This window comes from Anomaloglossus baeobatrachus, chromosome 7, assembly GCF_048569485.1.
Source record: "Anomaloglossus baeobatrachus isolate aAnoBae1 chromosome 7, aAnoBae1.hap1, whole genome shotgun sequence".
NCBI classification, from domain to species: Eukaryota; Metazoa; Chordata; class Amphibia; order Anura; family Aromobatidae; genus Anomaloglossus; species Anomaloglossus baeobatrachus.
The window spans coordinates 177,676,869-177,702,320 of record NC_134359.1 but is presented as its reverse complement, the minus strand read 5'-3'; the positions used below and the strand labels follow the sequence as shown (position 1 = coordinate 177,702,320).

Sequence of the window (25,452 nt, the reverse complement as noted above, 5' to 3'; positions counted from 1 at the left end):
GGTCTCTGTTTCTATATTGTGCTGCTCTTAGATAGGATAGCAAAAACCTGGTGACAGATTCCCTTTTAATCAGAAAGTTATATCTCACAAAATAGCTAATAACATTTCCGACATGTCTACTTTACATCAGCACAATTTTGAAAACATCATTTTTTTGTTAGGAAGTTAAAAGGCTTCAAAGTCTATTAGCAATTTCTCATTTTTCCAACAAAATTTACGAAACTATTCTTTTAGGGACCACGTCATTTGAATTGACTTTGAGAAGCCTAGGTGACAGAAAATACCCAAAAGTGACACCATTCTAAAAACTGCACCCATCAAATTACTCAAAATCACACCCAAGAAGTTAATTAACACTTTAGGTGCTTCACAGGAACCAAAGCAATGTGGAAGAAAACAATGAAAATTTTACTTTTTCCAACATAAATGTTACTTTAGTGCTAAGTTTTGCTTTTTTCCCAAGGGTAACAAGAGAAAATGCATCAAACAATTTTATGGGCAATTTTTCATTAGTATGCCAATACCTCATATGTGGAATGCTGTTTAGGACCACGGCAGGGCTCGGCAACGAAGCAACGCAATTTGCATTTTAGAGCGCAAAATTGTCTGCAATAGATAGCGGATGCCATGTCACGTGTGGAGATCCCTGGGGTGCCTAAATGGTGGCGCTCCACCAAAAGTAACTCCATTTTAGAAACTAGACCCCTCAAGGAATTTATCTAGATGTTTGGTGAACACGTTGAACCGCCAGGTGTTTCCCAGAATGTATAACATTGAACCGTGAAAATGACAAAAATACATTTTTACGACAAAATTATTGCTTTAACACAAATCTTTAATTTTCTCAAGGGCAACAGGAGAAAATGCACCGCAGTGGCTCGAGAGGTTTCCGGACCCAAGGGTCGCACGGACACTCAAATAAAAGGGGGCATATATTTACGGGGATTGCTGTGGATACTTCGTGACGTCACCCACGGTGTGTGGTAATATTGAGTACCACCGCTGCTGTTAGAAAGCACCCGGTGATAAAGTGGCAGCTGGTTGTTTAACCCCTTCGTGGGTAGGGGTGGATGCCCCGGGGCTCAGTGTCCAGGACATGGGGAGTGATGTAGGCCGGAAGTGGCGCGCCGGGCCGGATCGGGGAATGTTGGTGTACTCACTGTTGAATAATTTCCCACAAGTCTGTTGGTAAACCAAAGTGTCAGTGGCTGGCTGACGCATCCGAGTGTACTCGGGTCCCACACCCGGCTGGTGTACCGATGTCCCTTCCTCCGGCACTCTGTAGTTTTCTCAATTCTGGATGACTCCGTATGGAACGGGGAAGTCCGCTCCCGGTATGTTCTGGTTGGGAGATGTGCCCGCGAAAGCTGACCCTTGAGATCTCAGTGGGTGTTTGCGGATACCCTATCCCCCGCTGTGGGCTGCCGTTTCGCTCAATTTAGGCTAACACTTCTGGAACAACGTCTAGAACCTTGCTCCTGGCCTGGTTAATTAGAGAAGGGGCTTGCAACCGTCTTCTAACTAGGGTCCAGGTACCCCGCTTGTGCACGGTTTCTGGACCAGATCTCTGCTATCGGTACCGGCGGGCTCCAACCCTGTCCCGGTCCACTTTGGATTTCCCACGACCAGACCCCCGTCGCCGTTGGACATGGTCCACTACTTGCTACCTAGCCCTAGCCAGCAGACCAGGGCCACTACCCTGGCTACCCTCCACAAGGCACAGTCTTGACCTAACAGTCAGTCACTGTCACGGACGCCTCTCCACTCCAACTCTAAACTTGATCTCCAAACTAGAACTACTGTGTTCCCGCCCCTGGATCCTCAAGACCCCTAGGTGGGCGCTCCCAATCCACCTGGTCCTGCCCACTGGTGTGTCCTTCCTCCCCTGAGGGGGGTGACTAGTATTTTGTGGCAGATGGAACCTGGTGTGGGATGGTGTTATGTGGGGTGTAGTCCTCCTCTGTGACCACCTGGTGGTGCCAGGGCGTCACAGGAGTCATGTCACATTGGCAAAGCCCCTGAGATGCCAGAACAGTGGAACTCCCTAACAAGAGACTCCATTTTTGAAACTACACCCCTCAAGGAATTTATGTAGATGTTTAGTGAGCCCCTTTAACCTTCAGGTGCTTCACAGAATTTTCCAACGTTGAGCCATGAAAATAAGAAAATACATTTTTACCACAAAAATGTTGCTTTAACCTCAAATCTTTTATTTTCATGAGGGTAAAAGAAGATAATGGACAGTACAATTTGTTGTTCAATTTCTCCTGAGCACACCAATATGTGTTCGAAGCACAGTACAAAGTGAAGAAGGGAAGAAGCCATTGTTAAGTTTAGATTTAGTTGGAATGGTTAGCAGGTTCCATGTCACCTGGGCAGAGCCCTTGAGGTGCCAGAACAGCAGACACCCCCCACAAGTGACCACATTTTACAAACTGCACTCATAGATGATTATCTAGGGTGGCAGTGAGCATATTGACCCTACATGTGTATCACAAAATTTTATAATATTGGGCAGTGAAGAAAAAATAATTACATTTTTACTACTAAAATGTTGTTTTAACTGCAGATTTCCATTTTTCACAAGGACAATAGGTAGAAAAGGCCCCAAAATATGTTACACAATGTCTCCTGAACGTGGCAATACCCCACATGTGACTCTGTTGTACAGTACTGTTTGGCTGCACCACAGGGCTCTGGTGGGAAGGAATGCCATTTGATTTTTGAAGCACAGATATTTCTAGAATGTTTTGCAGACTTCATTTGCAGAGCCAGAACAGAAGGTATCCACCTCAATTGACCAAATTTTGGAAATTACACCCCTCTGGGAATTCATCTATAGGTGTATTGATGGTTTAGTGTTTGGCAAACACCCATGGAGTCAAACACAGTAAATGTTTAAGAATTAAAAATTACAAATAATCCCTTGTCATGCCCAGTACATTGTAGTGTCCGTACATTGAGCACAGCTCATGCTTGTGGATATACAGACACCGTAAATTAAACAGGATTTCCTCACTACAACAATGTCAAACATGTAGGTGTGAACTGAGGTTTAGGCACATTGTGAGGTTCAGAAAGGAGGGGTGCCTTTGGATTTAGTTGCATTTTATTTTGACGAGGATCCCTAATGCTTTTCAAGGGCCTCTGTGGTACCAGTTACATGGAAGCCGCCTATATTTCTGTTATAAAGGTAATCCACTGCACTCAAATATATTTCTATTAACAGATGATGGACCTGAGCGGGGGACTTGTGCTTTTGTGGGTCGAATCGAATGCTATTTGGTGGCAATTTGGGGTACAGAACATTTTAAGTCAGTTCACATTTATCTCGTGATCTATTCTGAGCATTTAAATCAGGGTTTCCATCTACATCTCATAATTACATGCTTAAGATGAAACCCTCGACGGATCCATTCACTAATGAGGCAGCAGAGTTATTCTGGACTTTGTTTGGCCTCTGTTCCATGGTGTCTGTCTTTCAAAGGTGAGCAAAACTGTTGTTGATCTCAGTTTGGTGCACGAATAAAAGGACAAGGAAATGATGGATACTGCCACACCACAGGCCAGGCGGGAGTTCAAAGTGACTCCCTCTGCCTCATTACAGTAAATTTTGCGTTCCGAATGTTATCTGAATCAGGATTTTCAGAGCTTTACATGTAATCTCTCATGTAAGCACTTCTTTAAGGTTTGGCTACTATCACACTATAAAAATGCCTTTTTACAAAATAAAGGTTTTTTAGCATCACGAAATTTTGAGGGTTATAGCCTTTTTAATTTTTCTGCCGACAGAGTCATGTGACGGCTTTTGTTTGCGGGATGAGTTGGAGTTTTTATTGGTAAAATTTTTATATTTTTTGATCGCTTTCTATTCTGCTTTTTGTGAGGCAGAATCAAGATGAAACATCAATTCAGGAATATTTTTTTTGTTTTTACATTATTTACTTTGAAATAAAAGTGATAGGAGCTTTTTTTCTTCAGTTCAGTAGATTACATTGATACCATATTTATGTATATTTTTATGTTTTGCCACTTTTACACCATAACAATTATTTTATAGAAAAAAACAACAGTTTTTGCATTGCTGCATTCTGAGAGCTATAGCTTTCTATTTCTTCACTGATGGAGCTGTATGGCGGCTTGATTTTTGCAGGGAAAGATGTTTTCAGCAGTACCATTTTTTATTTATATAGGACTTTTTGATCCCATATTTCACTTTTTGTCAGCTGTAAGATAAAAAGACAGTTTTTGGTACATTTTTTTTTACCGTGTTTACTTAAGGGGTTAACTAATGTGACAGTTTTATAGATCAGATTGTTCCAGACATTTCAATATCAAATATCTGTAATTTTTTGGGTTTTTTTTACATATATGAAATTATTTATTGGAATAATTTTTTTCTTTTTTTTGCTCTTTGTTTTCTAATTGTTTTTATAATTTTACCTTTTTCCTACTTTCTTTTAGTTTTTTTTTTTCTTAGTCCTTATATGGGACATTACCTTTTGCTGCTCTGATCACAGCTACACTCTAATGCAGTGATTGATCATTGCAGTACAGTGCAGCAGTCAGAAGCTTTAGAGATTATGCTCCTGGCATGATCTCTAAGGCTTCCCGTAGTTGTGTGACCTGGAGGTTGGCATGACGACCTTGGGTCATGATAGCAACATCACAATGTAATAAAAAGCAAATTGAATAAAAATTAAGACAAGGCTGATTATGGTTTAAAGTAATTAAAAAGCCCTTGACACTCCAATGCAGCCTCTCCACTGCTCCCCTCCGGTGACTTTTGACAGCGCAGCGGTGGTGATATTCAGAATATAGTACATGACCTCTGCAGCAGATCACTGAGCTCAGTGGTGATGCTGATATAGGCAGAATGAGAGCTGCGCACAGTGATTCCCTGCACACTGCTAGAGAGTAGCAGCATAGCGGCCCTGGAGTGTCCACAGTCAGGAAGTAATTCTTCATTTTTATTTTAAACTAGCTGAAGTACCCGGGTATTGCCTGGGATAGTAACTGTCTCTCTTCGAGTTTCTGTCTGTCTCAGTTTCCCTGTATCAGTTTCTCTGTATCGGTCTCTCTGTCTGTCTCTCTGTCTCTCTGTGTCTGTCTGTCTCTCTCTATCTGTCTCTTTCCCTGTCTGTCCCTTTGCCCGTCTAACTCTTTGCCCGTCTAACTCTTTCCATCGCTGTCTCTTTCCCCGTCTGTCTCTTTGCCCTTCTGTCTCTTTGCCCGTCTCTCTCTTTGCCCGTCTCTCTCTTTGCCCATCTCTCTCTTTGCCCGTCTCTCTCTTTCCATCGCTGTCTCTTTGCCCGTCTGTCTCTTTGCCTGTCTGTCTCTTTGCCCATTTGTCTCGTTGCCCATCTGTCTCTTTCCATCGCTGTCTATTTGCCCGTCTGTCTCTTTCCAGGGCTGTCTCTTTCCAGGGCTGTCTCTTTCTAGGGCTGTCTATTTGCCCGTCTGTCTCTTTGCCCGTCTGTCTCCTTCCAGGGCTGTTTCTTTGCCCGTCTGTCTCTTTCCAGGGCTTTCTCTTTCTAGGGCTGTCTCTTTGCCCGGCTGTCTCTTTCCCAGTCTGTCTCTTTCCCCAGTCTGTCTCTTTCCCCGGTCTGTCTCTTTCCCCGGTCTGTCTCTTTCCCCGGTCTGTCTCTTTCCCCGGTCTATCTCTTTGCCCGGTCTGTCTCTTTGCCCGGCTATCTGTTTGCCCGGCTGTCTCTTTCCAGGGCTGTCTCTTTGCCCGTCTGTCTCTTTGCCCGTCTGTCACTTTGCCCATCTGTCACTTTGCCCATCTGTTTCTTTCCAGGTCTGTCTCTTTCCAGGTCTGTCTCTTTTCAAGGCTGTCTCTTTCCAGGGCTGTCTCTTTCCAGGGCTGTCTCTTTCCAGGGCTGTCTCTTTCCAGGGCTGTCTCTTTGCCCATCTGTCTCTTTGCCCGTCTGTCTCTTTCCATTGCTGTCTCTTTGCCCATCTGTCTCCTTGCCCGTCTGTCTCCTTGCCCGTCTGTCTCTTTGCCCGTCTGTCTCTTTCCATCGCTGTCTCTTTGCCCGTCTGTCTCTTTCCAGGGCTGTCTCTTTGCCCGGCTGTCTATTTGCTCGTTTGTCTCTTTGCCCGTCTGTCTCCTTCCAGGGCTGTTTCTTTGCCCGTTTGTCTCTTTCCAAGGCTGTCTCTTTGCCCGGCTGTCTCTTTGCCTGGCTGTCTCTTCCCCGGTCTGTCTCTTTCCCCAGTCTGTTTCTTTCCCCGGTCTGTCTCTTTCCCCGGTCTGTCTGTTTCCCTGGTCTGTCTCTTTCCCCGGTTTGTCTCTTTCCCCGGTCTGTCTCTGCCCCGCTGTCTTTTTGCCTGGCTATCTGTTTGCCTGGCTGTCTCTTTCCAGGGCTGTCTCTTACTAGGGCTGTCTCTTTGCCGGCTGTCTCTTTCCAGGGCTGTCTCTTTCTAGGGCTGTCTCTTTCTAGGGCTGTCTCTTTGCCGGCTGTCTCTTTCCAGGGCTGTCTCTTTCTAGGGCTGTCTCTTTGCCCGGCTGTCTCTTCCCCGGTCTGTCTCTTTCCCCGGTCTGTCTCTTTCCCCGGTCTGTCTCTTTCCCCGGTCTGTCTCTTTCCCTGGTCTGTCTCTTTCCCCGGTCTGTCTCTTTGCCCGGCTATCTGTTTGCCCGGCTGTCTCTTTCCAGGGCTGTCTCTTTGCCCATCTGTCTCTTTGCCCGTCTGTCACTTTGCCCATCTGTCACTTTGCCCATCTGTCTCTTTCCAGGGCTGTCTCTTTGCCCATCTGTCTCTTTGCCCGTCTGTCACTTTGCTCATCTGTCTCTGTCTGTCTCTTTCCCCATCTGTCTCTGTCTGTCTGTCTCTCTTTTTCTGTCTATCCGTCTCACCACTGACATCTTATTAAATCACACATAAGCGTCTTATACTAAAGAGGGCTTTACATGCTGCGACATCGCTAACGATATATCGTCGGGGTCACGGTGTTTGTGACGCACATCCGGCACCGTTAGCGACCGCAGCATGTAACACCTCTGAGCGACCTGAAATGATCGCAAAAGAGGTAAAAATCGTTGGTTTTGGAGAGGTCGCTTCAAAACCAAAAATCGTTGACAGGTGAGTAGCGAGGTTATTTGTCGTTACTGCGGCAGCACACATCGGTATGTGTGACACCGCAGGAATGATGAAACTCACCGTACCTGCGTCCCGCCGGCAATGAGGAAGGCCGCCCCTCCTCTGCTATTGGGCGGCCGCTTAATGACGCGGCAGTGACGTCGCTATGACGCCGAATGCACCTCTCCCTTGAAGGAGGGATTGTTCGGCGGTCACAGCGACGTCGCTGAACAGGTATGTGCGTGTGACGCTGCCGTAGCGATAATGTTCACTAGGGCAGTGATCATTACATATCGCATACACGACTGGGGCGGGTGCTATCGCGCACGACATCGCTAGCAAACGCTAGCGATGTCGCAGAATGTAAAGTACCCTTTACAGTTTATTTTGTTCCTATAGCAACCACTGACAGTTGCTATTAATAGCCAGTAGCTCCCACCTCCATTCAGTATAATGGAAGCAGGATTTTGAAGACTAACTGTAAAGGTTAGTTTTTTCTGTCAAAACATAGTCTATGACAATCCCTGGGTCACATAGGGCGTCTGTGCAAAATTTCGTGATTGTATATGCGACGGTGCAAATTCCTTTAGCGGACATACATACATACATACACACACACACATACATACACTAAGCTTTATATATTAGACTAGCTGTAGTACCCGGGCGTTGCCCGGGATAGTAACTGTTTCTCTGTCTCTCTCCCAGTCTCTGTCTGTGTGTTGCTGTATGTCTGTCTCTCTGTCTCTTTCCTTGTCTGTCTGTGTCTATGTCTCTGTCTGACTATTTCTATCTCTGTCTGTATTTGTATCAGTCTACCGGTCTCCATCTCTGTGTCTATGGGGAGATAAGGTATGCACACCAGTGACTATGTAAGGGGAATACATGGAATAGCAGAAACTGCTGTGTGAATACTGACATGAAAAATTCAATAGCTATATGTAAGAATGAAATGTGAAAAATGGAATCTGCATTACTGCCATGAATATATGAATAAAGAGAAATTTAGCTACTGAATTGATCAATGCAATAGAGCCCCAACACTACGCCAAAGTATTTCTCTACGTTGGGGTCCCTAGCTTGTGTGTGTCCTCTCATGCAGTTAAAAAACTTACCGTGTATGGGAAGCTGAGACCCAGGCTATATATACGATGTGAATTGGCAATAGGTGTGTGGGGAGGGTTCCCAAACGAAAAACAACTAACAAATAAGAAATAACGTTTGGAACTTTGGAACCGCTTCTTTTCAACATATTTATAAATGACCTTGTTGGGGGCATGCGGAGTAGAATTTCAATATTTGCAGATGATACTAAAATCTGCAGGGTAATCAATACAGAGGAGGATAATTTTATATTACAGGGAGATTTATGTAAATTGGAGGATTGGGCTGAGAAGTGGCAATTGAAGTTTAATGTAGATAAATGTAAGGTCATGCACTTGGGTAGAGGAAATAACATTTATGATTATGTACTTAATTGTAGAACACTGGGTAAAACAGACACAGAAAAAGACTTGGGTGTATGGGTGGATGGTAAACTTCACTTTAGTGGACAGTGTCAGGCAGCTGCTGCCAGGGCTAATAAAATAATGGGATGTATTAAAGAGGTATAAGTGTTCATGAAAAAAATATAGTTCTACCTCTGTACAAGTCACTAGTGCGACCGCACTTAGAATACTGTGTACAATTCTGGTCACCGATATATAAGAAGGACATAGCTGAACTGGAGAGGGTGCAGAGAAGAGCCACCAAGATTATTAGAGGAATGGGTGGGCTGCAATACCAAGACAGGTTATTAAACTTGGGGTTATTTAGTCTGGAAAAACAAAGGCTTAGGGGAGATCTAATCACAATGTATAAATATATGAGGGGACAGTACAGAGACCTTTCCAAAGATCTATTTACACCTAGGCCTGCGACTGGAACACGGGGGCATCCGCTACGTCTTGAGGAAAGAAGGTTTAATCATAATCACAGACGAGGATTCTTTACTGTACGAGCAGTAAGACTATGGAACTCTCTGCCGCATGATGTTGTAATGAGTGATTCACTACTAACATTTAAGCAGAGCCTGGATGCCTTTCTTGAAAAATTTAATATAACCAGTTATGTATATTAGATTTTATGACAGGGTATTGATCCAGGGAACTAGTCTGATTGCCGGATGTGGAGTCAGGAAGGAAATTTTTTCCCCATTGGAACTTGTTTGCCACATTGGGGTTTTTTGCCTTCCTCTGGATCAACATGTTAGGCTACGGGTTGAACTAGATGGACTTAGAGTCTCCCTTCAACCTTAAAAACTATGATACTATGATACTATGATACTATGAACTCCATTCTATGTCTGAACTGGGTGCAAAAACCTAAAAAACATCACTATGGGGAGATAAGGTATGCACACCAGTGACTATGTAAGGGGAATACATGGAATAGCAGAAACTGCTGTGTGAATACTGACATGAAAAATTCAATAGCTATATGTAAGAATGAAATGTGAAAAATGGAATCTGCATTACTGCCATGAATATATGAATAAAGAGAAATTTAGCTACTGAATTGATCAATGCAATAGAGCCCCAACACTACGCCAAAGTATTTCTCTACGTTGGGGTCCCTAGCTTGTGTGTGTCCTCTCATGCAGTTAAAAAACTTACCGTGTATGGGAAGCTGAGACCCAGGCTATATATACGATGTGAATTGGCAATAGGTGTGTGGGGAGGGTTCCCAAACGAAAAACAACTAACAAATAAGAAATAACGTTTGGAACTCCATTCTATGTCTGAACTGGGTGCAAAAACCTAAAAAACATCACTATGGGGAGATAAGGTATGCACACCAGTGACTATGTAAGGGGAATACATGGAATAGCAGAAACTGCTGTGTGAATACTGACATGAAAAATTCAATAGCTATATGTAAGAATGAAATGTGAAAAATGGAATCTGCATTACTGCCATGAATATATGAATAAAGAGAAATTTAGCTACTGAATTGATCAATGCAATAGAGCCCCAACACTACGCCAAAGTATTTCTCTACGTTGGGGTCCCTAGCTTGTGTGTGTCCTCTCATGCAGTTAAAAAACTTACCGTGTATGGGAAGCTGAGACCCAGGCTATATATACGATGTGAATTGGCAATAGGTGTGTGGGGAGGGTTCCCAAACGAAAAACAACTAACAAATAAGAAATAACGTTTGTTACTCCATTCTATGTCTGAACTGGGTGCAAAAACCTAAAAAACATCACTATGGGGAGATAAGGTATGCACACCAGTGACTATGTAAGGGGAATACATGGAATAGCAGAAACTGCTGTGTGAATACTGACATGAAAAATTCAATAGCTATATGTAAGAGTTCAAAATAGAATGGAGTTCCAAACGTTATTTCTTATTTGTTAGTTGTTTTTCGTTTGGGAACCCTCCCCACACACCTATTGCCAATTCACATCGTATATATAGCCTGGGTCTCAGCTTCCCATACACGGTAAGTTTTTTAACTGCATGAGAGGACACACACAAGCTAGGGACCCCAACGTAGAGAAATACTTTGGCGTAGTGTTGGGGCTCTATTGCATTGATCAATTCAGTAGCTAAATTTCTCTTTATTCATATATTCATGGCAGTAATGCAGATTCCATTTTTCACATTTCATTCTTACATATAGCTATTGAATTTTTCATGTCAGTATTCACACAGCAGTTTCTGCTATTCCATGTATTCCCCTTACATAGTCACTGGTGTGCATACCTTATCTCCCCATAGTGATGTTTTTTAGGTTTTTGCACCCAGTTCAGACATAGAATGGAGTTCCAAACGTTATTTCTTATCCATCTCTGTGTCTGTCTGTCTCTCTCTATCTCTGTGTCTGTCTCTATGTGTGTAATAGCAAATATACTCCGGCACACTGAAAGAATTATATGAGAGAAGTCCAAAATGGTGCTCAAAAATTCATATTTATTATTTTGTATTCTTATAGTGTTCACCGTCCAACGTTTCAACCCGAAGGTTTTCATCAAGGACTATGTCAAATTAGAGTAAACATTTTTCTGAATAGGTTACATCCTTATATAAGCATGATCCATGATACATGACCCTGAACTTACTTCAGATCTATATTTCATGACGTTTTGATATAAATATCACCTTTGAGCCATTTTATGACCCTTGGGCATTTACCCTGAACATTAACGGTGACTACAATATTGTATGAAACATTCAAGTCATTTGGGACTTCCTTTATGACGGACTTGGTCCTTTTCTTCTCCATATCCTACCACTTTGCTTGATGACTTGACACCTTGTAAGCAACAGCGTAATTCTGACTTAAGAATCTCCGTATCTACCTGATACACCTGGGTGCTCCTCTGAAAACCTATTCAGAAAAATGTTTACTCTAATTTGACATAGTCCTTGAAGAAAACCTTCGGGTTGAAACGTTGGACGGTGAACACTATAAGAATACAAAATAATAAATATGAATTTTTGAGCACCATTTTGGACTTCTCTCATATAATTCTTTCAGTGTGCCGGAGTATATTTGCTATTGTATTGTTATTTTTTCTCCAGAGCACCTATTGACAGTAGTGGTCGAGCCAGGTCCTTTTTGTACAAAATTGTCTCTATGTGTGTGTCTGTCTGTCTCTTTCCCCGTCTGTCTCTTTTCCGTCTGTCTTGGCCTGTCTCTTTCCAGGTCTGTCTCTTTCCAGGTCTGTCTCTTTGCCCGGTCTGTCTCTTTCCAGGGCTGTCTCTTTCCAGGGCTGTCTCTTTGCCCGTCTGTCTCTTTGCCTGTCTGTCTCTTTGCCTGTCTGTCTCTTTGCCCATCTGTCTCTTTCCAGGGCTGTCTCTTTCCAAGGCTGTCTCTTTCACCGTCTGTCTCTTTCCCCGTCTGTCTCTTTCCCCGTCTGTCTCTTTCCAGGGCTGTCTCTTTCCAGGGCTGTCTCTTTCCAGGGCTGTCTCTTTGCCCGGCTGTCTCTTTGCCCGGCTGTCTCTTTCCAGGGCTGTCTCTTTCCAGGGCTGTCTCTTTGCCTGGCTGTTTCTTTCTAGGGCTGTCTCTTTCCAAGGCTGTCTCTTTCATCGTCTGTCTCTTTCCAGGGCTGTCTCTTTCCCCGTCTGTCTCTTTGCCCGGTTGTCTCTTTGCCCAGCTGTCTCTTTGCTGTTTCTTTCCAGGGCTGTCTCTTTCCAGGGCTGTCTCTTTCCAGGGCTGTCTCTTTGCCTGTCTTTCTCTTTGCCCGGCTGTCTCTTTCCAGGGCTGTCTCTTTCCAGGGCTGTCTCTTTCCAGGGCTGTCTCTTTGCATGTCTTTCTCTTTGCCCGTCTGACTCTTTGCCCGGCTGTCTCTTTCCAGGGCTGGCTCTTTCTAGGGCTGGCTCTTTCCAAGGGTGTTTCTTTGTAGGGCTGTCTCTTTCACCATTGTCTCTTTCCCCTTCTGTCTCTTTCCCAGACTGTCTCTTTGCCTGGATGTCTCTTTGCCCGGCTGTCTCTTTGCCCGGCTGTCTCTTTCCAGGGCTGTCTCTTTGCCCGGCTGTCTCTTTCCAGGGCTGTCTCTTTCCAGGGCTGTCTCTTTCCAGGGCTGTCTCTTTGCCCGACTGTCTCTTTCCAGGGCTGGCTCTTTCCAGGGCTGTCTCTTTCATCGTCTGTCTCTTTCCAGGGCTGTCTCTTTCCCCATCTGTCTCTTTTCCCGGCTGTCTCTTTGCCCGGCTGTCTCTTTGCCCGGGCTGTCTCTTTTCAGGGCTGTCTCTTTGCCCGGCTGTCTCTTTCCAGGGCTGTCTCTTTGCCTGTCTTTCTCTTTGCCCGACTGTCTCTTTCCAGGGCTGGCTCTTTCCAGGACTGGCTCTTTCCAGGGCTGTTTCTTTCTAGGGCTGTCTCTTTCCAAGGCTGTCTCTTTCCCCGTCTGTCTCTTTCACCATCTGTCTCTTTCACCGTCTGTCTCTTTCACCATCTGTCTCTTTCCTAGACTGTCTCTTTGCCCGGCTGTCTTGCCAGGGCTGTCTCTTTCATCGTCTGTCTCTTTCCAGGGCTTTCTCTTTCCCCGTCTGTCTCTTTGTCCATCTGTCTCTTCCAGGGCTGTCTCTTTCCAGGTCTATCTCTTTGCCCATCTGTCTCTTTGCCTGGCTGTTTCTTTCCCCGTCTGTCTCTTTCCAGGGCTGTCTCTTTCCAGGGCTGTCTCTTTCCAGGGCTGTCTCTTTCCAGGGCTGTCTCTTTACCCGGCTGTTTCTTTCTAGGGCTGTCTCTTTCCAGGGTTGTCTCTTTTCAGGGCTGTCGCTTTCCCCGTCTGTCTCTTTCCCTTTCTGTCTCTTTTCCCTTCTGTCTCTTTTCCCTTCTGTCTCTTTGCCCAGCTGTCTCTTTCACCATCTGTCTCTTTGCCCTTCTGTCTCTTTGCCCGTCTGTCTCTTTCCAGGGCTGTCTCTTTCCAAGGCTGTCTCTTTCCATCTGTCTCTGTCTCTCTCTTTCCCTGTCTGTCCCTGTCTGTCTGTCTTTTTCTGTCTCTCACTCACACATAAGCTTCTTATGCTAACAGTTTATTTTGTTCCTATAGCAACCACTGACAGTTGCTATTAATAGCCAGTATCTCTTAGCTCCATTCAGATTAATGGAAGCAGGATTTTTGAGAGTAACTGTAAAGCGCGGGGTTAATTTTTCCCATCAAAACATAGTCTATGACTTACCCTGAGTCACCTGGAGTGTCTGTGGAAAATTTCATGATTGTAAATGCGATGGTGCGGATTCCTTTAGCGGACGTACACACACACACACACACACACACACACACACACACACACTGAGCTTTATATATTAGATGATAAAACCTTCCTTGTCTTAATTTTACACTGGAACCACACAACCTTTTTTAACACAAGTTTTAGTGTTAAAGCTTAACTATTGTTATACTTTTTATTTCATAACTCAATAGTACACATGAAAATAAGCGACTTTGTAATATCTTATCAGACAAATCTGCTTCTTTCACTGTCAATATTAAAAATTCTCAATTCTGGTGTAAAAACTATATTCAGTGAATACTTTCCCATTACTGAGATATAAGATACACAAACAACAATTAAAAAAGGGGAGTAGATAGTAGTATATTACAGACTAGTGACAGACGGGAATGGCATAAGGGACAATGGCAGTGAATGTGAATGATATTAAATAGTATCAAGTACTTTGCCACTGTAACTGGACTGCATACAAAAATCTATCTGTTATTACTCTAAATTAAAGATACCACAATAAATTCATGTATAAAGTGCATAGAATTAGAGAAATACAGAAGTAAATGTTTATTGCCAAAAGATCAAATAATGGACATGACAACTAGAGGGAGATCATGTTACATTCAAGTAATATAGCTGCTACTAGCTGTGATATAGAGAAAAATAATAATAGGTAGTCACTTATATAGCGCTATTAATTCCACAGCACTTTACACACATTGGCAACACTGTCCCCATTGGGGGTCACATTCTAAATTCCCTATCAGTATGTTTTTGGAGTGTGGGAGGAAACCTGAGACCCCAGAGGAAACCCACACAAACACAGGTAGAACATACAAACTCCTTGCAGATGTTGTCCTTGGTGGGATTTGAACCCAGAACACCAGCGCTGCAAGGCTGCAGTGCTGAGCCAGCATGCTACCGTGCCACCCTCAACATGTAGAATACATTTTCACAGATAATTGTGAATTCTGAAAGTAACAGCAAGGAGAAAAAAAATAAAGTGCTTAATGTAATAAATAATCACTTGTTAAATATAAATAACAGTCTTATATCTAAGGAATCTCAACACTCTGGCAACAAAATGGGTGCAAGAAAAACGGGTTAAATGCTGCGCTAGAAAAACCACGGATCCAAGAGATGCGATGAAATCCTTTCCTTTATTGGCACGAGTCAACGCGTTTCGAAGGCATAGCCGCCTTCTTCATCAGGACAAGACAGTACAAGAAAGAACAGCATCATAGATCTATGATGCTGTTCTTTCTTGTACTGTCTTGTCCTGATGAAGAAGGCGGCTATGCCTTCGAAACGCGTTGACTCGTGCCAATAAAGGAAAGGATTTCATCGCATCTCTTGGATCCGTGGTTTTTCTAGCGCAGCATTTAACCCGTTTTTCTTGCACCCATTTTGTTATCTACACTTCTCCATCGGGGCTGCTGCTGACCACCACTGTGTAATCTGCCTACATGCTTGCATAGGAGTTGTGCCTGTCACAACTGTAGCAGGTGAGTACCTGTCTTTGCACATATATCCCCTCATCCACCAGATAAGACCCTATTTTGCGCTTTTCTCCTCCACAGTTTTTCCTGATTCAACACTCTGGCAATGGAGAGGTAGTCGCTTAATGTATAATTACCAAACCATGTGAAGACAGCAGCACCACCTAATGCATGTTTCAGAGCAGTGTTTCTTCAGAAGAGGTCTTTAATCAGACCCCTTCCAAAGAAGCAATGCTGCGAAACGCACATCATGGGGTGCTGTCTTCACACGGCTTTGTGATTTCCATGTGTCACAAGTCTGTAATTTACCACTACCTACCCCCCTCTTTTAATTGTTGTTTGTGTTTCTATAAAATAAAGATTGATTTTTATTATATCTTTTTGTAATTTTTTTGGGAGTTTATAAAATTGTAGGATATGTGCTTAAGAAAAGGACTCTGTGTAACATATGGTCCACAATTGTTTATTCTGAGATATGAGATGGCAATTGTTACTGATAAGATTTTAGGAGGATGGGAGGAGGCAGGAGGGGGCTGAGATCTGCTTCTAGCTCCTCCCTCTGCATCTAGCTCCTCCCATCATCATAGTTGCTTATTTTCATGTGTACCATTCATTTATGAAATTATTTAACTGACGGTTACGCGTTATTATACATTTCAAGTGTTCATCAAACACATCATTCTCTAACATTAGTATAATACTTTAAGTCTTACTAGTGTGATTCTTTTTTATCTAACAGTCTCACTAACCGGTCGGTCTATAAACAATATCCTATTGTCTTTAATAAAGCGCATGATTTAGAGGAATTGACTCTTGTGACCACAACATTTTAGAATCTGGTGTTAGACTGAAGAGACAGCTGTTTCCTGTTGAAGTAATAATTTGAAAGCCGTAATAGGAACCACGGCCAATGGCTGATAATTAGGAATATACTGTACGTGGCGGTGCAATTTATATTTTACATTCTAATGCTACTATAAACGGATGTTTACCTATGTATTCAAATGTGCAAAAATAAACACATTTTATAAGCTTGATAGACTTGTTTTTTATATTTTTTTTCTAAATGCACCAGCTGTTAGTATGACGCTAATGGGGTGACATTTAACACCATGAGCTGCTGCGTCTCAATACAATATTGTGCATATACGGAGATTGCTTCAAAATCAATGGCATCATATGGTGCTTCAGGTTACTCATCAGGACACATTATACGCACTTACTGTGAGCTGTACATTTATGATTGCACCTTTTTTGTATTATGAATGCTGGAAAAAAAATCCTCTATTTTCTTACTTATTGTCTGAGAGTTTATGTTGGGCTGGCAATCCCCAGAATGCATGATTTGGCATGACTTATAGCAGTACTGAAAGATCAGAATTAGTAATGATGTCAGAACTGTAAATGCAACAGTTCTACAAATGTGTATTTTTTAATTTTTTTTTTAAATCCTGAAAGGTAATTGTCCCTTTGGAGAAATTTCCACTAAGAAAACTGAACAAATTAGAAACAAAATAATTAAATGAGTTGTCTGATCATAGGTAATTGTTGATCTGCCAACAAACCTGTATGAGCAAACTACTGAACAGACCTGGGAATAGGTTAGATTGCACCCTGTACAGTATTTATTTTACTCACTGTATATAGCAGCATCATATTCCACAGCACTTTACAGATATCATTATCACTGTCTACATTGGGACCCAGCTTGTTTTTGCAGTGTGGGAGGAAACCAGAAGAAACTCACGCAAACGCAGGGAGAACATACAAACTCCTTGCAGATGTTGTCCTTGGTGGTATTTGAATGCAGGACCCCAGCATTGCAAAATTGTAGTGCTACCGACTGAGCCACAATACAGTATACCCTCAGTCCACCTCTCTTCCACAGGCAGAACATGGTTTCAAGTCATTTATCAAACCATACATACCAAAAAATAAAACCACACTGTGTAACTCTTTTGGATCTTAGGCAGTAGTTCTTTATGAAATTGTATCTGTTTTAATACAGCATATGAATAGCGACTACCACATCAGTAAATACAAATTAATTTAATGCCTGAAATTGGGAACCCCAAACTTCTCATTTACAAATCTATATTATTGCTAAATGTGTGACTTTCTAGATAAGTACACAGATAGAGAGACAAATAGTTTTGGGGAATAGCCAAGTAGATCTCATATGAAATCATAGTACTGCAATCTATTCAAGCCAAAATGGCTCTCCAAAATTCAAATAGTGCTCTTTCCACTATTAACCCTGCTGTGTGCTCAAACAGTAGTTTTCTACAACATATGGGGTATTATAATAATATAATAATTAATAATAATTTTATTCATTTATATAGCGCTATTAATTCCACAGTGCTTTACATACATTGGCAACACTGTCCCCATTAGGGCTCACAATCTAGAGTCCCTATCTGTATGTCTTTGGAGTGTGAGAGGAAACCGGAAGGAAACCCACGCAAACACGGGGAGAACATACAAACTCCTTGCAGATGATGTCCTTGGTGGGACTTGAACCCAGGACCCCAGCGCTGTAAGACTGCAGTGCTAACCACTGAGCCACCGTGCCGCCCCGATTAAGGCCCTGTCACACGCGATGATATATTAGCGATCGCACCCGTCCCCGTCGTTTGTGCGTCACAGGCAATTCGTTGTCCATGGTGCACAATGTCGTTAACCCCCGTCACACATACTTACCTCCCTAACGACGTTGCTGTGGGCGGCGATCATCCTCTTCCTGAAGGGGGAGTGACGTTCGACGTCACAGCGACGTCACACAGCGGCCGCCCAATAAAAGTGGAGGGGCTGAGATGAGCGGGACGTAACATCCCGCCCACCTCCTTCCTTTCCATTTCCAGCGGCCGCAGGTAAGCTGCAAGTCATCGTTCCCGAGGTGTCTCACATAGCGATGTGTGCTGCCTCAGAAACGATGAACAACCTGCGTCCTCTACAATCAACGATATTTTAAAAAGGAACGACGTGTCAACGATGGACGATAAGGTGAGTATTTTCCATCGTTAACGGTCGTTCCTTGCTGTCACACGCAACAACGTCGCTAACGATGCCAGATGTGCATCACGGAATCTGTGACCCTGGCAATATATCGTTAGATCCGTCATTGCGTGTGACGCCGCCTTTAGTGTATGCAGAAGAAATTGTACTGTCCATTTTCTCCTCTTACTCTTATAATGCTAAATTTGTTGCAGAAGATGCATGTTTTCATTTTCACGAGTCAACATTAAAAAATTCTGTGATGCATGTGTGGGTTGAAAGTGCTAAAATACCTCTAAATAAATTCTTTAAGGGGTGTAGTTTCCAAAATAGGTTCACTTGTGAGGGGTTTTCATCGTTTTGGCACATCAGGGGCTCTGCAAACGTGACATGGCATCCACTATCTATTTCAGCCAATTTTGAACTAAAAATAAATCACATGGCGCTTCTTCACTTGTCCTGCTGTGCACCTAAACAGTAGGTATTTTTTTTTAACACAAATGAGGTTTCGCCATGCTCAGGAGAAATTGCCGAACAAATTGTATGGTCCATTTTCTCCTTTTACCCCTGTGAAAATTTAAAATGTGAGGTAAACACAACATGCTTTTGGGAAAAATGTATTTTTTTCATTTTCACGTCTCAACATTATAAAATACTGTGAAGCAACTGTGGGGTCAGGGTGCTCACCACACCTTTAAATTTCTTTAGAGGTGTAGTTTCCAAACTGGGGTCAATTGTGGGGTGGTTTACTGTTTAAACACTTGGCGACATGGTGTCAGCAATCTACTTCAGCCAATTTTGTGCTCCAAAAGTCGAATGGTGCTCCTTTAATTTAGGGACATTACCCCCATAACAGTGTCAGCAGCAGATCCTCGCCCCATAACAGTGTGTCATGACCACATTTTTTGCTTAAAATTTTATTTTCCTATTTTCCTCCTCTAAAACCAGGGTGCGTCTTATAGTCCGAAAAATACGGTATATAAAGTCCTTCATATATATAAAGTTTGCCTGTACTGTATGTTGAAAAAAAGGTCCACACCATGACGTTCCCACCTCCAAACTTCATTGTTGGTATGGTGTTTTGGGGGTGATATTAAGTGCATTTTAGTCTCTGAACATGGTGTGCATTATGACATCCAAAGAGTTTAATTTTGGTCTTTTGACCAGACTATATTCTCCCAGTATATCACTGGCTTGTCTAATTGTTGCTGTGCAAACTTTAAACGTGCTTGTACATGCTCATACGGCAAACATGTACACAGGCCATGGAGGTTGCGTGTATTACTTATTGGTTTTTTTTTAAAACTATGCTACCTGCTTATTCCATGGTCTTTGGCTATGTCCGCACGTTGCTTTTTACCTGCTTTTTTGCTGCTTTTTCAACTGCAGCGTTTAATGCCAAAATGGTTGTGTTCTGCTTTTCAAGCAAAGTCTATGGGAATTTGGGTTTCTTGTCCGCACTATGCAGTTCAAACTGCAGCCTTTTTGTGGCAGAACTTTGGTCAAAAACTCAGCTTTGCAGTGCAAAACCCAAATGGCAAAAACAACTGACATGTCAATTGTTTTTGCCATTTGGGTTTTGCACTGCAAAGCTGAGTTTTTGACCAAAGTTCTGCAACAAAAAGGCTGCAGTTTAAACTGCATAGTGCGGACAAGAAACCCAAATTCCCATAGACTTTGCTTGAAAAGCAGAACACAACCATTTTGGCATTAAACACTTCAGTTGAAAAAGCAGCAAAAAAGCAGGTAAAAAGCAGGTAAAAAGTAACGTGCGGACATAGCTTTTCAGTAGCTCTCCACAGGTAGTCTTTGGCTCTTGAACAACTCTTCTGATAATTATTCTCACTGCTCTATTTGAAGTCTAGTAGGGAGCCTTAGTTGTGGCTGGTTTATAGTGAAATTATCTTCTTTTCACTTCTAGATTATGGCCCCAAGTGTCATCACTGGGACCTTCAGTAGTTTTGAAATTCTTCTGTAACCAATGTTATCAGTATGTTTTGCATTAATAAGGTTGTAAAAGTCTTGAGACAGCTCACTGGTTTACCCCTCACGAGTTGTTTATTGTGTGGCACCTTGGTAATGAAACACCTTTGTACAGGCCGTCAGTTGAACCAGCTGATATTATTTTTCACTAAATGGCAGGATTGAATTCTAATCACTGTTAGATTTAAGCTGGTGTCATCACTTTCCTGGGCTTTTTGCATCTCTCTTTCTTCATGTGTTCAATACTCTTTTCCTGTGTCATTTCTCATTATTTTGTATAACCTTATTTATGGAAATGTATGGTTTGATTTTTTTTTTTTGCCTGTGTTGAATGGATGTGTTATTACTGACATCTAGTGAGAAATTCATTTCAATAGCCCCTTTAGAAATATATTTACTTAGAAAATTGGTGATGTGTTCAATACTTATTTCACCCACTATATATCAGTGAATGGGCCACAACTCTAAAATCCACAGTACCAGGTCTCACCCTCCATGTCACTGGGTGAAACTTTTGTTGTATACAGGGAGAATTCTGTTACTATCAACAACTGAAAAAGGATTTCACTCAAACCTACTAATTCTGAAGAAATTCACCAAGTGGGCACTACCCTTGAATTTAAAGAAAACCAACGGCATTGTGTTCAATAGTAGAAACATAAAATCCACTAATTATCCTTTATTTCTACTAAACAAATTCCCACTTACAGCAAATTACAGATACGTCTATATTAGACATGGGCAAATAGTCAAATATTCGGGTTTGGATTCTTCGTGCCAAATAATTTCTACTATTCGTGTTTATGTACCAAATAACAAAAGTAATGCAAGTCAATGTGAAACTCTAATGATTGTCTGGAGGATCTTGGATGTAGGTCTGGGAGGGCTGTAAAAATGCTGCATTGAATGTAAAAGTACTAAAACTGAGTGGGAACAGCATGGGGAAGATGCCTGGATGCATTTCTCACAGTTGGTGTCTGGGAATAATGTTGTCAGAGTACTATGGATATTAAAGCAGGAGAATGATACTTACTGAGTTTCCCTGTGGCTGTAACTCTGCTTCCGAGTCTGCTCATAAATACTTATGAATATGCATTTCTTACCCCACCCACCCTCTGTAACAATGTCTGTGATTGGTTAGGTATCAAACTTCGGGGGACCTCACAACATTTCTTTTAGTTATTTATTCAAATAATTTTAAGAAAATACATGGGGTCCCTTGTATTTTGAAACTCAGTCAATATAACGCACATACCTGGGGGCAACAGTCTGTAGCTTTCTGTTTTATGTGCACTGGGTATTAAAATATGGCAGACCCTACAACATTTTTTCCAATTATATATTTATTTTTGCACTCCACTTTGGGGACCGAGACAGCAGGTGTGAGGGCAATCACAGACACTGTCACAGAGGGTGAACGAGTAAAGCAGGACTGCAACTAACCATAGACCTTGTTACAGAGGGTGAGCGGGGAAAGCAGGACAGCAACAAATCACAGACATTGTTACAGAGAGTGAGCGGGGAAAGCAAAACTGCAACTAATCACAGACATTGTTACAGGTAGTGGGCTTGGGCAGCAGTGCATATTTATAAGGATTAATGAGTGGATCAGGAAGCAGTGTGACAGCTGCGGGGAAACTCACTAAGTATAATGCTCCTGTGACGCCCTGGCAAAACCAGGTAGTCACAGATGACTGTACCCCCCCACCAAGGGTGCAGGAATCGCTTCCTCCTTGGAATTATACACACACACCCCCCCCCAAATGGTGCATATGAGCAGCCGCCCCTCCTCCCCAGTTAGGAGCTGAAAAGAGCAGCAGGGGAGGAGTTCAGTCAGTCGGAGGAGAGCAGCAGAGCAGTGAGGAGTGTGTCTCCTGGGCTGCAGAGAAAGTTGAAGAGCGGTCAGGGGTTGGAGCCCCTGGACTGCAGGAACAGGTCAGGCACTAGGGCACTAGGAGGGGACCCAAAGTGGACCGGGGCAGGGTAGTGGCCCACCGGCATCGGGAACTTGGAATATTGCAGGGAAGTGGACTTACCCCATTCCAACCAGAGGCGCTAAGCAGACTACAAGGTGCAGTGCAACAAAAGAGGGCTCCTGCTCATTGCACCGTGTGTGGGACCAGCACACCCCTCCAAAAGGCTCCCGGTCACCGGCAAGCTGGTTTACAGAGACTCTGTGTTTCCTGACCACACACATCAGCCTAACTTCATCCAACACCAAGACAACCGAACTGTGAGTTTCCTGCTCCTTGCAATCCCTGCCACCACCACAACTCCCAAATGGGTCCCGGGACTACACCTCCCCTACCCGTGGAGGGGATTCCACCCTGCTGCCCCACACCACCAGTCCCGGGCACGATCCCCAGAGGCAGCGGCAGTGCCATCATCTCATCACCGCAACCCACGGGTGGCGTCACGGACAATCTCCCTTACCTAATCCCCTTTTTGCTGTGGAGCCTGGGAACACAGACTGGGTCACGCCACTATGATACCTACAGAAGTGACCCCTTGGCCCGAATCTGAGTACCCCTTATCCCTGGGCGACACACTCCTGCTTTAATGACCGCATGTCATTTTTTTTTAATTGCTCCTCCCAATCACATTAATGCCAGTAGCAAAGGTGGCTATGGCATTACTGTAATTTGCAGGCAATCCCCACATGTATAGTGGCTGAAAATCAGGCGCCAAACATGTGGGGAGGAGACTCAAAACTCACAAGGAAAATACCAAAATGCTCGTTGAGAAAAGAATATTGCAAACAAATACTGTACTATTCGTGCAGTAACAAATAGTGGTGAATATATTTGCTCGCCCCTGTTTATATGAATCGAGCAAATCATTAGGGAGCGTTAAACCAGCACGTCTTTCCCTTCTCCCAACCGAAAACCAGAGAATGCTAGGCCACAATGTACATTTGGCAAAAGATCCTGGCATATATGCCAAAAGTATCTACAGGCCCGTATTTATGCACGGAGGCCATATGAGTGTCTCTATGGTGTCTCCAGCTGGGATACATTGTATACTTTTGTTTCCTAAATTGCAGTGTGTGAATGCAGCCTTACCTTTGTATTTGGATGTCTACTTTTATTCTATTTGTTACTAAAGATTTGTCATGTTCTTTACATGTACATCTTAAATATTACCTCAAATACCGTCCATTGTTCTACTATTATAGCATCATTTCCTCTGGTCTTTGAAGCAGTAACTCGAGGAGCTTCATCTTCATAGACAAATAATCCATCCAATGATTTTGGTGTCTGTTCACCTGCGAACAGAAAACATGGTGAGTTTGCTTTTGTGCCTATTAACTCAAATTATATTTGCTTTGAGACACAAAAATATTTGGTAACAAAAAAAGTGCAATTTGTTTTCTTGCTATAAAAAGATAATACAAGAGGGAAGGCCTGAGTGATAATTCATTTTCCTTAGTCTGGATTCAAACCGCTGTTGTTCTCAGCCCATGCTCATGTGACACCCTGGACTAGCCAGGTAGTCACAGATAGTGCCCCGCACAACACCTTCCCCCAATAAGGTAACAGCAGCCAACCACATTAAAACCCAAGGGGCGGAGCCAGGCGGTTGGCGACACCCACCTAAGAGTCCAGAGGGCCTGACGCAGGAGAAGCAGTCAAGTCAAGTTGAAGTCAAGTTCAAGTGGAGTGAGGAGTGGAGGAGACTGACAGGTGTGAGGGTCGTAGCCCGCACACCTTGCTAGGAGGCAGACAGTGACCTAGTCTGCAGGAGCCAGGAAGACAGCTCGGTGGAACCGTGGTGGACCGGGACAGGGTAGTGGCCCGCCAGTACCGACCTGGGGAACCGACTCGGAAACCGGAGCACAAGGGGGGTACTCAGACACTGAACGAGGTCCAAAAGCTACTGGGCCGAGTCAAATCTACTGATTGCAGTCTGGACTATAGGTCCTTTTCCACCCAAGTCCCGACTGAAGACAACAGCCCACCGAGGGGGATAGAAAGCCACCGCACAGGCAGAGAGATCCCACGGGCCAGTGTCTGCGGGCAAACGGGCTCCTCCGACATACACGAAGCCGGGGAGCGGACTCCCGTTGCTGAAGCATAGGCAGTCTACACATTCACAACATGGTGCAGGAGAAAGGCAAAGGCCACCAAACCGGGTGGGGGACCAGACGCAGCCGGCTGCGGGCACCGACCACCATCAACTTTGTTTACCAGAGACTTGTGTGTGTCAGTAACTGTGAGTACAACAGCTACTCTCCCCAACGGGCTCCGGGGCCATCATCCCTGCCCACGAAGGGGTTAACATCTTGCTGCATCACCATCTCCCCCGAGTGCCCCGTAACTGCAGCAGTGGTTTCTACACCTCACCACGTCCCGTGGGTGGCGTCAGGAACTTAAACACGGCTCCGGCCGTCCACCAACCTACCTCCCCCCCTAAATAGCTCCAGCAAGCCCCTTTCAGAGCAAAGCGAAGTGACCCCGGGTCCGGAGGCGCTCGAGCCACCCACCAACGAGCCCGGATCCGAGCGGCTCGGCTGCAGCCGAGCGCGGAGCGGTACACATCGACTGTTCTGGCATCACGAACAGGATTGAGCCCATTCACTTACCTAGTGAAGTGCGCCTTGAAGTGGGGTCGGCGGTGATCCGTTGCGAGGTTTTCGGAGTCCGCCATCTTGTGGCGCGAAGATTCCCGCCAGAGTCTTCTTCCCTGCAGAAAGGGCGCGAAAAGCCAAAGCCCCGCCCCCTGGGAAAGCAAAGCAAAGCGCGCAGTCGGAAAGTGAAACTGCCCAGCAGAAGAAGGGAGTGCCGCGAAAAGACTAAGGGGGAGCAGATGGAGGATGTCTGCTCCCAAGCCTGATGCCGGCCCCGCGCCGACCACTGGAGCGGCGGCGCCCGCAGAGAATGCCGCCGGCAAGGATGAGGTTACAGTTCCCGCTCCGGTCGCAGGAGCGGGGGATCCCGAGGTTCCGGTGGTGACCCCTGGTGCAGCAGCTGGCAGTGACCCGCCTGCCGCAGGAGGGATGTCGGCCCGGGCAGTCCGCCTGGCCGCGACGAGAACGGCACCCGGCTTAGAACACCCTGCCACCACCAGCTCAGAGTCAGAAGAAATGGGTGAGAGCAGCCTCGGTGTCGATGCCTCGGTAGCCGCGTATATCCCGCGATGCGGCGGGAATGGATACCGGATGGCTCTTTCCAGCCGCACGTA

At 44.2% G+C, this 25,452-nt stretch overlaps 1 protein-coding gene across 4 annotated transcripts in view; it reads right to left on the bottom strand.

Moving 5' to 3' along the window:
- The window catches only part of RFTN2 (raftlin family member 2), a 327,011-nt gene that overhangs the window by 69,051 nt on the left and 232,508 nt on the right, over nucleotides 1-25,452 (bottom strand). For all 4 annotated transcript variants that reach the window (XM_075319049.1, XM_075319047.1, XM_075319050.1 and 1 more), the window contains exon 6: nucleotides 23,415-23,536. In XM_075319049.1, coding sequence (XP_075175164.1) covers nucleotides 23,415-23,536 — 122 coding nt within the window. The remainder of the gene's footprint in view (nucleotides 1-23,414; nucleotides 23,537-25,452) is intronic.